Source organism: Pezoporus flaviventris, unplaced genomic scaffold, assembly GCF_033815535.1.
Source record: "Pezoporus flaviventris isolate CSIRO_AGI_PZ_B2104156 unplaced genomic scaffold, CSIRO_AGI_Pfla_v1 ptg000063l, whole genome shotgun sequence".
Taxonomy (NCBI): domain Eukaryota; kingdom Metazoa; phylum Chordata; class Aves; order Psittaciformes; family Psittacidae; genus Pezoporus; species Pezoporus flaviventris.
In genome coordinates, this window is record NW_026892611.1 from 10,120,922 (window position 1) to 10,135,001 (window position 14,080).

At 45.2% G+C, this 14,080-nt stretch overlaps 1 protein-coding gene across 10 annotated transcripts in view; it reads left to right on the forward strand.

Moving 5' to 3' along the window:
* Positions 1 to 14,080, forward strand: part of BCAS3 (BCAS3 microtubule associated cell migration factor) — a 361,836-nt gene that overhangs the window by 335,799 nt on the left and 11,957 nt on the right. For 3 of the 10 annotated variants that reach the window (XM_061470541.1, XM_061470530.1, XM_061470544.1), the window contains 2 exons: positions 2,295 to 2,462; positions 9,201 to 9,266. In XM_061470541.1, the coding sequence (XP_061326525.1) occupies positions 2,295 to 2,462; positions 9,201 to 9,266 (234 nt within the window). The other 7 variants (XM_061470542.1, XM_061470543.1, XM_061470531.1 and 4 more) reach the window with 6 other exon arrangements.

Consider the following 14,080-nt stretch of genomic DNA (forward strand, 5'->3'; position numbering starts at 1 on the left):
CAACCTCACACGTTGCTGCTGAGAAGGTTTGGCAGCTCCTGGCCCTGATTGCAGAGGTAACACTGCACTTGTCTCCTTTGCTCTCACTCAAGTATCTCAGGAGCCAGAGACTGGCGTTGTATGAAGTTTCTCCCTGTACACATATGCAGGCATCTTGGCAGAGATTCAAAAGCCATTTGCCTTATTATTCATATGTCTGCTTATAGGAGCAGAAATGCCCCCATTTTCACTTTCGGAATAAGGGCAGGCACTAGTAAAGGAGAGATTTCTCATCTCTGGCACAACCCTGCAAACCTGTGGGAGCTCCCTGCTGCCACTCCGGGGTTTGGGGGTGCAGGTTTAAAAGCCCCCCCCCCCATAGCTCTCTGGGTATATAAACAACCCCATCAAAACCAATTGAAATTGGTGGGGTCTTGGAGTTATGTGCAGAGTGGGGGTCTCAGGGTTGTGTGAAATCACAGAAGGACGACTTGAAAAAAGAGGCTTCAAAAACGGGCCAAATTCTGCTTTCCCTCCTGCAGTTAGGGTAGCTGACAATATGGGAATGTTGCAGAAACTTAAACATCAGCAAAATTACTTTGCCTCCTCACTGTATTTTCTCCAACAAGCTTCAAGAACCCTTGCTTTAAAACAAATTAGTAGACTGGAGCAACCTTATAAATCCAAAGACCCATTAAAAGTTGAAATATTTGGTTATTCCTCCTCTCAGTTTAAGCTGGGATTCATCCAGAGTTCAAGTGCATGTATCACATAAGAGCCACGGTCCCATTTTGTAGAGGTCCATTTTAGTGTTGATGGTTTTCTAGTGCCAGGAATCTACTCTGCAGCCAGGCAAAGAGATAAATCAAAGTTGTGCGCGCCGATGAAATTCAGGAGCCAGAAGTCACCATTGCAGCCCATATAAATCCCTGAATGCCAGCCCTGGTGCTTTTGTCCATGCCATTAGAGTTCAAAATTATCTGCCCCTCTTTGCTGATGTATGGATTAACCGGCTGCCCGAGTGTTTACTAACGGTTATCACCCGGTACTTTGGACGTTATCAGAGGAAGGGACGCCTGCCGCGGGGCTTGGTCTCTCACCCTTTCTATTACCACCTGTCAGTGGCAGGGAGTGTGCTGTGAAGCTGTACAGTCACAGACTACAAGTGTAGATAGTTTCTGACGGCTGATCAAAGGGGAAAACCAAAGGCCTGATAACAAGGACGTGTTTCATGTACTTTTAACTTTGAGAAACATTGGCATTTGCATTTTTTCCCCTCGGTAGGCTGGCAGAAACCAGGCACAATAAATGCTGCATATTCAGTTACCTAATAGTTGAGTAAATGGTATGTGCTTGAAGCAACAAAGCATAACTGTAATCTTGTTCCAAGTGGGAATGATTTAAGTAAGCCTTCGCAGAAGACTTGCTGTATAATAAAGTAGAATAATTTTAATTTGTACTTTGAAGTGATCTTGAATTCAGACTCTAATCTTTGCATTCAGCAGAACATCATACCCCGTTGTGAATGAGGCAATAAGTGCAAGTTAAGGGATTATTTTAAGCATCTTTTGCAGGTACGTGCTCTCCGTCACAATAGCTGGTATCTTCAGTAAAGCACTGCTGATGGAAGGGTCTCTGTGCGCCCGTGGCTGACCTAAAATTTCCCAGTGCAGGAACAGAGAAAACCCACAGATACCCCAGACTGAAAGAAGGGCTTGCTTTTTTCCTTCAGCAGACATACTTCAAACACAAGGCAAAAAACAAGCCCTCCTTTCTCACCAGTCTGAACACTGTTCTGCTTCTCTGTGCAAGAGCAAGAAAGGGATGTTGGCCGAAATTTGTGCCCATTAGCAAAGAACTTGGTTGTTAGCGAGGACTTGGTTGTTTCCATTGTCCGAGATGAGAAGGGGGAAGGAGGGTACTCACCAGCAGCCCAGTGAAACACAGATCAACCTTAAGAATCATTTCTAGTGGTCTAGCATGTACTTAATAACACATGTACAGTTTCTTAACATTACATGTCATTTACATCAGTGTCATTATGCGAATTTCCTGACTCTTGCCAGTGTGAGACCAGAATTGGGTCTGTATTTTCAATTTGACCTTTCTGCTTACAGCTGCTTGGTCAAAGCATTTAGGGCTCCGCTCGCTCCTGCTGTGCTGTTAACACCAACATTTTAACTTAATATGTGCTCAAATTAGCTTTTCAGGAGCTCAAAACACAAGAGCTTCTGTCTTTCCAGTGCGGTAAGTAACATGTACGGCAGTAGTTTAGTCCCAGGGTCTCCCAAACATCTCCTGTTTGTTTGTTGAAGGTGCCTTTGACCGGAGCGTGACCTTGCTGGAAGTGTGCGGGAGCTGGCCTGAGAACTTCGGTCTCCGTCACATGTCTTCCATGGAGCACACTGAAGAGGGCCTTCGGGAGCGCCTGGCCGATGCGATGTGCGAATCTCCCAGCAGGGACATAGTGGGATCAGGAACAGGTACAAAGAAGAGGTGTGATCAGAGATCACGTACATCTCACCCAATGGTGATTTTTGATTTTTTTTAAGTTTTGCTTTTTCTTTTCTCTTTACCTCTCTGATTAATCAATCAACTCCCTGGGTGTCTCAGTGTGAGAGAAGTCACGTATAGAAACAAAGTAGTGGTAGATCACCTAAGCGCGCTCTGAGAAGCCTAAAGTAACTTGAAGAAAGATACTGGTGCTCGAAGCTTCTGTGACAAGGGCTCTCCTTCCTCCCCTGCCAACTCAGAAGCATCTGAGTCTCTGTGCGGATTACTGCCCTTACACACCCTGCTCCAAACAATGTCATAATCACACATCCTCATTTTGTGTCCTGAATAGAGCCACTGCGAAGCGCTGGTTCTGTAATCCAAATGAATCCATCTTCATCAGTGTCCATTATATTGATAAATTATATCATCCGTTTAAGTAAATGGAATGGCACGTCAGAGATTATGCTGCTCAGAAGGGGCCCAATGGTAGGAGGTGCTCAGAAATGCTAAAGAGCAGTTATTGTGGTTTTATTGTCTCCATTAATTTTAACTTGTTTTAAAAAACGCCCTCTACTAAAAGGACCAGGCCCATCTTTAATCCAAACACCATTTGTGTTGTGACCAGCAGTTAATAGTAATGGTGGCTTCTAACATCAGCTGCCAGCTTGCTTGTCACTCTTCTGGCAACTTGCCTGAGAAGGGAAAAGAGGACAAGCTCTAACAGAAACCTATGAGAATGCCAGCCTATGGACAATACAGGAAGGCTGTGTAGAGCAGAAGCTGTCTCTTCCTTCTGCTGTTGCCCTGATGTGTTATTGGGGACCTTGTGCTGCTCTGAGCTCTCCCGGCTCCTGGAGAAGGCCCTGGGACTCTCCCATCATGGCTCATCCCCCTGCTTTGTGGGTAGGTCACTACTGAGCACGTAGCCCACAGCAGGACACCAAACTACTGCTACCTCCCACAGTCTGCAGGAGGAGGGGGCTGCAAAGAGGCCGAATTTATGCCCTTGTATGTAGGTACAGATAGCAATAATCAAGCTGCTGAGTGGTGCAGACACACCCTTCATAGCCCAACTTGTCACCTTTCAAACTGTCTTTCCTCTGATTTCCATCTTGAAAAAGATGGAGCCAAGGGATGGTTTAAGATGTGGTATTAACAGAAGGAGTTGGTTGAACACTAAGTATGGGTCTCAGTTACAGATCTGGTGCAAATTCTCACCAACTTGTTGCCTTGAATGAGGTACTTGGCATGTCCATGACTCCAGTGCTCCAGTCACTGCAATGAGGATTGAGACACCTCACATTGCTGGTGTGAAGTTTAATCAGCTTATGCCTGCAAAGGGCTGTGAAGGTGGAAAAACAGGCTGTGAAAACACACAAAGGCACCTATTTCATCACTTACTGACCCATACTGTGATCAGAGTGAACTTTGGGATGGTATCCACTTCCGACAATGGGTCAGCTCCCCTCAGGCTGTGTAACTTCACAGAAAGGTGAGGGGAAATACCTCCTCTGAAGGCTGAAACCATCTAGATGTGCCAAGTTAAGGGGACTGGCTGCCCTAGAGACTTGACATTGTATTATATTGTAAACTGAGGACTTTGTCAGAAACAGAGGTCTGTATTTTCTTTCCAGACCCAGCTGATAATGGGTGCCAATTTCTTTGGCATAAGATTAGGCTCAAGGTACTGCAAGTGTAAAGACAGAAAGCAACTGTTTATAGAGATGCCATCACTGAGCTAGCATTCATCCAAAGAGATTTCTCCCTGCTTTTACTCCAGACACATAAATCTTCCTAATGAGTGTAAGATAGGTGCCATCTCAAAGCAGGAAATGTAATCAGCGATACTGGGTAACATGAGCACTGACCCAACTCACCCCATCCCACTACCCTTCTCTCGCTGTCATTACGCTCTGTGTTTTCCTGCCTGCTGTGGAATTCTCTCTGCCGCTAACACACTTTATTCTAGGGATTCGGGCATGTGGTGACTCAGTGCAGCAGAGAAAACCTAGTGATAAGGCCGTGAACTCCCATGCCCTTTCCACTTCCATCCCCTAACAGCTCTTGAGCTCTTCTTCTTACCAGATGGCCATAAAAAGTTCTCTCCTGCTCAGATGATACCTGGGAAGATGCACTTGCCTGGGGAGTCGGCTGCTCGCTGCAGCATGCGTGGCTGCACTCGTGGCAGGCTGCCAGCCAGCCGTTTGTCAGCCTGCGCGCACCGCAGAGTGCTAGCATCTGTCTGCTGCTTAATAAATGGGGAAAGAGAAGTTTGGAGGTGCATTACCCTTGCTTCAAGGAAGAGGTGTCTCTTTTGGCCCGTAACAAGTAGGGTAGCTTTCACTTCGCCCCAGACCACTTAACATGTGAACAAACCTGAACTGAATTATCTTGGAAAAACAGTTTTCTTCCTTGGATTCTCTGCTGCCCGCTCACCTCAATGACATGATAGCAAAGAGCTCGGCAGAACAGAACACTGTACATCTGCTTGTTGGTAGTTGATTTATATACTGGTACTGGTTCCAAAGACAGTGTTTATATTTCTGCGTTGAACTCAAAATTAGGGAAGTTATAAGTTATAAACCTCCCTCTAATAACCCTAAAATGACTTATTTTAACTTATGCATGCCTTTCTGTTATGCATGTTTTAACTCCTGTTTCAGCTCCTTGCCTTCAGTCCTTAAATACATTTTGCAGAGATTTAATGGAACTTGCAAAGTCTTATTCAAACATGAATTAATGAAAATTTCTGACTCTGAATGTGAAGATGCATGTGCATACGTGCAGTGCTTGGGTCCACTGTGTGGACAAAGACAAAACGGGCAGTAGGGTGGACAATGAGACTTTATCAAGTGCTCAGCTGGTCCTGACATGCTCTTAATGACAAGAGATAAATAGATTCTTTTAATGCCTTAACTGTTAGGACATAGCTGACACATAGATTTATATAGTAATCAGGGCTGATATGCTGCAGTAGTGTGGAGGAAACACATGCCCATGGTACACAGACCACTTTGAGGAGTAGATACGTGCAGTGTCTTTGTTTCTTACCTGCTATGTTGCATTGCAAAGCAGAGTTGGCAGTGCCTCACAGGTTCAGTGGACCTGACTGTGGGCAGAGACAGAAATGACCCCAAAGATTGCTTATAGAGGAAAAAATCAAACTGGAGGATGCTAAAAATATGAGGAATAATCTGGCATTTGCAAGGAAAGGGAATTGGATGGCCTGATGAGTCTTTTCTGCCTCTGACTAGTTGCCAAGGGCTGTCGGACACTGGATGGGAGAAGAACCAGGTATGGAAAATGACCCCTCAAAAATCTACTTTCCTTGTGACCTAAATGGTAACTCCAGTCATCCAGCTAGTTGACTTGATTGGGAAACCAGCTTTCCTCCTTGTTATCCAGTTATCCAGACGACCCATGTCTATCTTAAGTGGAGTCTGTGGTACATAAGCTGTCAGCCTCGATACACATTTCATTCCAAAGAAGGCGTAAATTGGCAAAGATGCAAAAATATGTTTTGGCCGTTTGAGTTTCTGTCAAACTCTCACTGAAAAAAAAGAAAAAGCAAGGTCTGCTCACAGAATGTTAGTGGTCAGTGACCTCTTTTGCTTGCAGAGCTTTGTTTTCAAGCAGCCACAATATTTACATTTGCAGTTTGGTTTCTGAGTGTGTGCTGGAGCTTCACATTGCATTTGCAAAGCAAAAAACTACCAAATAGAAGCTAGTATTGTGATTTATGGAGCTGTGCTTCCGGGAGACAAAGATCTCGGACCATATTCCACTCAAACTGGACATGCAGAAATTGGCAGCCTAAGCTAGAAATCTTTCCCTCCAGAAATACTGTAATCAGCAAATCCTCTTTCCACAAGTACATTTCTTTGTTTTTACTCATTTCTAGGCATAATATTGAAAATCAGTCTATAACAGGGCACCAAAGCTTTACAGTCTTGAGCAATGGGATGCTTTCTGTAATACATATATGTGTAACAGTAGAACACTATTGCTGTGGCTCTCCCCTGTTTCTGTGCCAAGTATGCTGAAGCCCAGGAGACAGATTCCCCTTGCACTCTCTGCCTGTTCCCTCTGGGCTGAGGATGGCATCCGCAGCTGTGATGCTGATGTGGGCTCTTCCTACAGAGGTCTGTGTGCATCCCAGGGACCCAAAGTCACTAGTCCCCCAGTCACAATCACTTAAGATGTAGGCTGGTGTGAAGGAAAACCAGTGGATCTGCCAGTCAGTCCCAGGAAGGAGTTGCTAGCAGCAGGGCAGCACCAGTGAGCATGAAACAATCAGCTCTGCACCTGAAGCACCAAGAGGAAAGATATTCTCAACCCTGGGAGTTCATCCCAGCTTCTCCTCCCTCCTTTGACCTGGGTGAAAGGTTTAGCTGGGTGTTAAATCCAGGCACAGCTTCAGGCTTGACTTTCACATGATTTACCAAGTCAAAACCCATCCTCTATGTTTTCTCAGGTTTATTACTGTAAAGCACATAGCACAGTGGCAGAAGGGTAGATTTATCCTTTAGGAGACGAACACAACAGACAGGTTCCAAGGGAGAATTGTCAATATACAAGATAAATAAGTATTCATCACTGCTCAGGTTATATTGTCAGGATAGGCAATACTGCAAACTTCCTTAGAGATAAATGTGCTGCTGCCACTGTCAGACCCCTGGGGTTTTTGCCAGAAAGAGCTGATGGAGCCTGGGCAGCACTGGAGGGGCAGGATGGGGCTTACTGTGCTTGCATTGTATGATTCCAGTCCATGCCCGTCTGCTGCGTCTTCTCTGTTACGATTTGACTGCCTGAATGTTGTACTTACATTCATAGCTAACTTATTTTGACAAAGCCCACCCAAATGCACATTGCTGCAGCATTTTGCAAGTGCAGAACTGGTCTGTGGATATACAGGAGTAGAATTGCTTTTTGTGGGCATGTGCCCTTCTTTTTAACTCATCATGAAATCCAGTTCCCTGTGATGGCTCAGTTTATACTGCAGTTTATGAAGCAAAATAATCTGTCCTGTCTCAGAAACACACATTAACTTGCAGTAAGAGCCCATATCAAGAATTGCAGAGCACCCCCCAGATTTTGCATCTCAGAACCAGCCCCATAGGTCTGAGCAGGGGAGAATGGGCACCATCATGGTTTATACAACCCATGAAGTTTAAAGAATTTAAAGCAAGGTGTTTAATGCCCATTATGAAGTTTCAGTTAAAAAAAAAATAGAGGTATGGCTCATTTTCTTCCAAAACTCCAAGTCTGCCACCCGTGGAAAACCAGTGACGGAGCACCTTGCGCCTGGCCCTCGGAAGAAACCACCTGGATTCCTTCCAGATTTCATGAACAAACTCATAATGTGATGAAGGAAGCTCATATGTTGAAGCAAACTCTTTAACCTGATTAATGGGATGTAAGTAAGTGGAGCTAATTAGACTTGCTGTTAGGGAATAGCCTGCATGAAACCCAGGCTCGGTGCTTCAGGCAGTTGGGATCCTCGTCCCCAGCCAAAGCCACATGGTTACACCAGCCTGAGCCTAACTCAGGTCTGGACACCTCTGAACCTTGCAGGGTTTTTGGAATCCTCATGTGAAGTTTGCAATTTGGAGAAGTGAAGCCTGGTTTGAGGTGGGAAGCGTGCTCCTCTGCCCTCTGATCCCATGCAAGGAGCAGCCTTCCTGGCTTTTCCAAAAGAGGAAGTGTCTGTGGTCACAAGCTGTGTTCAGAAATGAGGAGTGGCCACCTGGGCATGGGTGTACCTGTACATACAGTTTTAGGAGTAGGATTAGCCCTGTATAGAGTTAGAGCTTTGATGAGTACCTTCTCCCTCCCTCCCTCCCTCATATCTTTCCTTCTTTCCTTCCTTTTCCTTTTAATTTTTTCCAAGGTAATTTTTCCCTTCCCTCTCCTCAGTTGGTCTTAATCTCACTTGGACATGGGATACAGGAGCACGGAACAATTGATTCTCCCTCCGAAGAGCATTTCTGCCAAAAGATTTCTGCATAGGTTCAATGCACAATCAGCTTGGCCAGCAAACACGCGGGTGTATCAAATAACACTGATGCTAAAAGCAGCCTTTGAACTTGCAGGATATTCATCCCAGGGTCAGAGATTAAATTACCCCCTCAAATAAGTCTTAAGAGCTCGATGCAGTTCTTCCTGCAACAGGTTTATTTGGATGAGCCTTGCTTTAAAGAAACTAAAATTCAAGGCTCTTTAGGAGCCACCATTTTTGAAGGGCTGGGTGACGAGAGCAGCATTTGCACTGGACACATTTGAACGTGGGTTTATTAGTTCTTTCTCATGTGCATCAGCAGTGGAGCTGCCCTGGACAGCTTCTCGCTCCTGCCCAAGCCGGTGTCCCTGGAGCAGCCCTGCCGGGACCAACAGGGGCATTTTTAACTTCTCAGATCTCCAGATTGAGCCCTGGGAGTTTCAGGAATTTCTTCCAGGTCATCCATGATTGAAGGGAGCGGGGTTGGGGGACGAATGCTGATACCACAAATGTTTCTGGTGTGTATTTAGCTTTGTTACTGTTTGTAGAAAAAGTCTGCTGCTGTTACTAAAGGGAGCGCTGATACCATAAGACAGCTCTGCTATTGATAACAAGTTGATCGACTGCATTTGCTTATTATCAGCTGTGGTGTGGGGAGATTCCTTTTCTTTTTCTTACTCTTAAATCAAGGCATATTTTTTTAAGAACTATTTTATTTTTGCTACAGACACAGCCGGTGAAGTAGCAGTAAAAAACATCACCACAAAGAGGCACATGGCTTTGAAATGTTTTGGTATGTAACATAACTGTATTGTTATCAGGTCTTAACTTTTGCACAAAGAATATTTCTCCTTGTTCTAAAAGCAACCCCTCTGTCGGCTTTCAAAGGGTTATGTACATAACGTGGTCGTAGGGGAGCAACCCCAAAAATATCTAAGTGTCTCGAATCATTTCACAAATAACATTGTTCTGTTTCTCTCCTGAAAGGAACAAGAGTTTCTTTGATTTTCTTTTTTTTTTTTTAAGTCAAATTTAGGATTCTGCTGTTCAGAGCAGAGAGGTCACAAGGCCCTAATGTATTTAGCATTGACTGCCCTCTCTTGTAGTGCGTCTATTAGTCAGTAATTTGATTTGTACCTATTCATTTGCAGTCCCTGCAGGAGCTCTGAGCTGGCCCCAAGTATAATTGGTGCTGTCTCTATTTTTACATCATTAGATTAGCCCCGACTCCTGGCCACTTGTTGTCTGCGCTTGTCTGTCCATTTATACAACCTAATGTAACACAAAATTCATTACTGATCACATTACTTTCAACTCTGAAGCCAGCTTTGTGATAAACATTTTGTTAACCCTTTCTTGCCAGCACACAGACCTGGGGGATAAATGCACTTTCCCTTTGCAGGAAAATCAATATCATAATAAAACAAAGTGCAGTCACATTTCTAGATTTGTCATTCCTCCTGGAGAAAGAAATGGGGAGAAACATATATGAGATGACTAAATGATGTCTGCATCCAGGCATCTTGCGCTGCTGTATGTGAAATGAGCTCAGCAGTGTCCTTTCTACTAGAATATAAAGAAGTGACACAAGATAGGGCCAGCACTCAATTTAAAACTTAATTTCTTACTCATTGTTCTGCAAGTGTTTTAGGTCTTCTGTGCAGGCTGTAATCGGGTTATGACATTATTGGAACTGGGCATTTTTCTTCCAGTGCCTTGTCTAAAGTAGTTAACAGAGAAACAGTTCCCTGTCTCCTTAGAGATTTGTTCCTGTGTTAGATTTTGGTTTGGTTTGCTTTGGTTTGTGTTTTTTTCCCCCTCCTAATAATTAAGCAAATTAATTTTCTTACTGCAATACTCCAGTATTTCACAGGAAAATGTAAAGCTCCATTCTGTCTAGCTTGGCTTTGCTCACATTTGCCTGTTCTGCTGAGTACCTCCTAAAGCATTAAGCTGTTTGCATCACTGAGGCTTCTGCTATTGATTTCAAGGGGAACAAGAGGAAAACCACGGTAGGTATTCATTTAGGCCTGGCTCTGCAAAGAACTGAGCATCCTTACAGCCCTGTTTGCAGCATCATGCCCATGAGGTGTTGCTTGCTATTCAAAGGACTGTATTGTGGTGCACGCAAAAGCTGTTGATTTTTAACAGTTTTCTAAATTCATTTTCTGTTTGTACAGCTTGGCGTGGAAATCTGTTATTTTGGCTTTTCTAAATATTTAGAAACATTTCTCAGTGTTTATTAAATCTTCTCTTTACGTCCAGCTTCTAAAGCCTGCCCCACACTGAGCAGGGTGCAGGAGTCTAGGAGGCTACATGATTTTTCCATCTCTAGTTCCTATAATTACCTTGTTATGCCTTTTAGGAGTCTTTGCATGGTATTTTTATGTAGGATACGACTTAGAGCAGTCATCTCTCAGTAAGTATAAGAGCCCTCATCTCCCAGCATTTCAACCAGGACTGGTATTTTTACAGCTGTTTTTGTGAGCCAAAACTTGTTGCAGCTGCTGAGGTGGTGGCAGAATAAAGGCAAGACAGCTCCTGTCCCTCTTCCCAAGCCCAGCAGCCCCAGAGAGCCCTGCAGTATTTTGCTGATTTTTGCAGTAGTGATTCAAGGTGTGTGCAGCGTTGGCTGGCTCTTGCTCCTAAAGCCTGGCTTAGCTGGGGGAAAGCTTTGCTCAGCTCTGCTGCTGCCCTTGTGTCCCTCAGGGTCTGCTCCAGCTTTGCCATCGGAGCCCCAGGGAGGCCATGAAATCCCCATGCAGCCTTAGGTAACCCCTGGGACCCTCACGTTAAGGACGAGCTGCAGCTTGGGTGGTGGTGGAGGTGACGGAGGGTCTGTGAGCAGACAGGGTGCCACCACTCCACTCCCACCCCAGGATCCCGCTGTCTGTTGGGGACGGTTAGGCTGACACTGCTCCCGTTTCTGCATGCTGCACATCTTACATTAACTCTTTGAAAGTTTGAGCCTTTCATTATCTTAAAACGACATGCATCCAATTTGCCGGCTCCCCTTCCTGCCTGTGCAAAGCATTAACATCAGGCTGACGCCAAGGGCATCTGCCATTCCTTGGATTGTGAGAGGGCGATGGCCCAAGTCATTGCAAAGCTCTCATAAACTATGCATTTCCCTCACCAGGGGAAATGGGAGAGGAGGCTGTAGAATGGAAACCCATTTATGCACTAAATTGTTAAGCAGTCGAACTGTTAAATGAACACTTCTGATTAGAAAGATAGGATGAAGTATGAGTCACCAAACAGCAAAACAAGCATTAACACAGCAAAACCCCCAGCAATAAATGGAAGGTCAAAAGCTAAAACAATTAAAATGTTCCAGTGTGAGCCAACCCTCTGGCCCTGCAGCTTTCAGTTCTCTCAGCTGCAGAGGCCTCTCTTCCACCAGGGGATCTGCTCCTTATGCTTCAGCATCAGGAGGCACAGGTCTCTCAGTGGACTTCCAAAGTGCCACCTCCAACTCCAAGGGCCTTTTCCTACCTGTTCAGAGGCCATATCATTTTCTGCCATCATACTGTAGTCTGCAGCCCTGCTGTCACCTCTCATCACCCCCACACATTTCTCTAACAGAATATCAGACAAATAGTAACCTGATTTTTGTGATAATCTAGCCTTGCTATGGATGGTGGAGTCTGAGAATAGCAGGGCTTAGGGCCCCATCCTTAACAGTGATGTCGTCAGCTATCTGATGCTCGTCGTGTCTCTGGAGGAGATGGTCAGGCATAAGGTGGGAAATGGGGAGAGAGGGCAGGAGAAAAGGAGAGAAGAAAAATAAAGGGGATTTTGGCTGGGGAATGATCTGATTGATGGGAAGGAGGCTCCCTGGAGCATGTTCTGTGGGAGCAGATCTAGTGGCTGCCCCAGGAGGAAGCAGTGTTGTCACTGGGTCCCCAGCAGTGCTGGCAATGGTTAGTTCTCGTTGAGGTATATATCATAATTTCTGGTATGAAAATACTAGCTTTCCATCCATTCCTAGCCTGCTGTCTCCCCACCATGGATAATATATAAAACAGTAGACTTTTGTTCATTAACATTTATGGGAAAATGCTAATATTAAACTGTAAGTGAAAAGCCCTATCTTATTGAATTCTTCTGCTGTGTTATTGGGAGCCTAATTGCATTTTGCATTTAAATAAAAACCAGATGACGTTCAGGACAGTCAGGCAAGCATTCTGTAAGTGAGAATTTATCTTGTGATCTGGGTAAACAATGTCTCATCATTTAACAGTTATTATAAATAATGGGTTTTTAAGCACTTTGCTGAGAGTTCATATTGACTCCACACGGGTTGCACTAAGGGAGAGAGAATTTCAGTGACATCTTCCAGGCATCCGGTGAGGAGGAATCATATCCTGAGCTCACTCCTCAAGCTGCAGCAGTTTTCATCCTCCTCTGTTTATTATTGCTCAATATTGTGTGCACAGTCGGCTGACAAAAAAACCTGAGAGTAAGAAAAATGACACATCGGTTGGAAGCATCCTGCAGATGGAGAAGCCATCCCTGCTGCTGCCCCAGCAGAAGTGGAAGGTGTTCAAGACCCCTGCAGAAGTTCCTGCGGGGAGTTGAAGCCTCCAGAGGTGCATTCTGTCTGTAAAAATGGTGCTGTGTAAATGTGTGCTCACAGGGAATGAAAAAGGTAAAGCGTAAAGACATAAAGGTAATAGACCAGCTCCTTTTTGCTGTGTTTCTGCTGGTGCTGTCTTAAATCACAGCACTGGTATTACATGCTCAGTGTAGTGCGTGAGCTAGTTTAGAAGAGTAAGACTTCTGAAACATGTAGATAGCTTTTCCCCCACTTCTGTGTTTGCATTCTGCATTTCACTCCTGTCCCTTCAGACAAGGTGGCGGTGCTTTTGTTGCTAGCTGCCTTTTAGTCTTTGCTCCCTGTTCCTCAGACATCAGCGAGAGCCTCTGAGATTACTCCAAGGCATTTCCCATCACAGGCATGGAGCAGCTTCCCCACAGCCTGTCCCGCATCCCAGGGAGGAAGGAATTAGTTTTCCACGCAGACAGAAAGAGGTGGGAAGGGGATGAGTTTTATGAGCACCCATTTGCCCTTGTGAAAGATACCGAATTTGGGAATGCCTGATGCTGGCTGGTGGTGTGTCCCCTCCTGCCATGCCAGAAGCTGCCCACCCTGTAAAACAGCAGTTCTAGGACATGAGCTGTTTACTTCCTTTTCCTGTGCAAGGCCCGTTTTCCGTAAAGAGCCCCCAGCTAAAGTACCATCTTTTTTCATTTATTTGTTCTTTCCTTGGTCAGTGACTTTCTCAGTATTTGCCCAACACATGAACTCTGTGTTTACATCAAAAGCTGATGGTGTTGTGAAAGACGGAGGGTCAGTATCACTTCTCTGACTGTTTCCAAAGATGTTTTTCTGGGAAGGCCACTGCCAGGACCTGCCCCTATTCCCTCCACTCTGGCTTGGTGGCACGGCAAGGGAGTGAGGAGCTGTGAGTGGCCGGGGATGGTGAGCACATGCAGAACCCTGGTCGAGGTGCATGGGATGGAAATGGTGTCAGTTCCCCAGCCAGGTACCATTTTGGGGGCCCAGAAGCAGTGCCATGTGGTGCGCTGCGGAGGGGTGCTCAG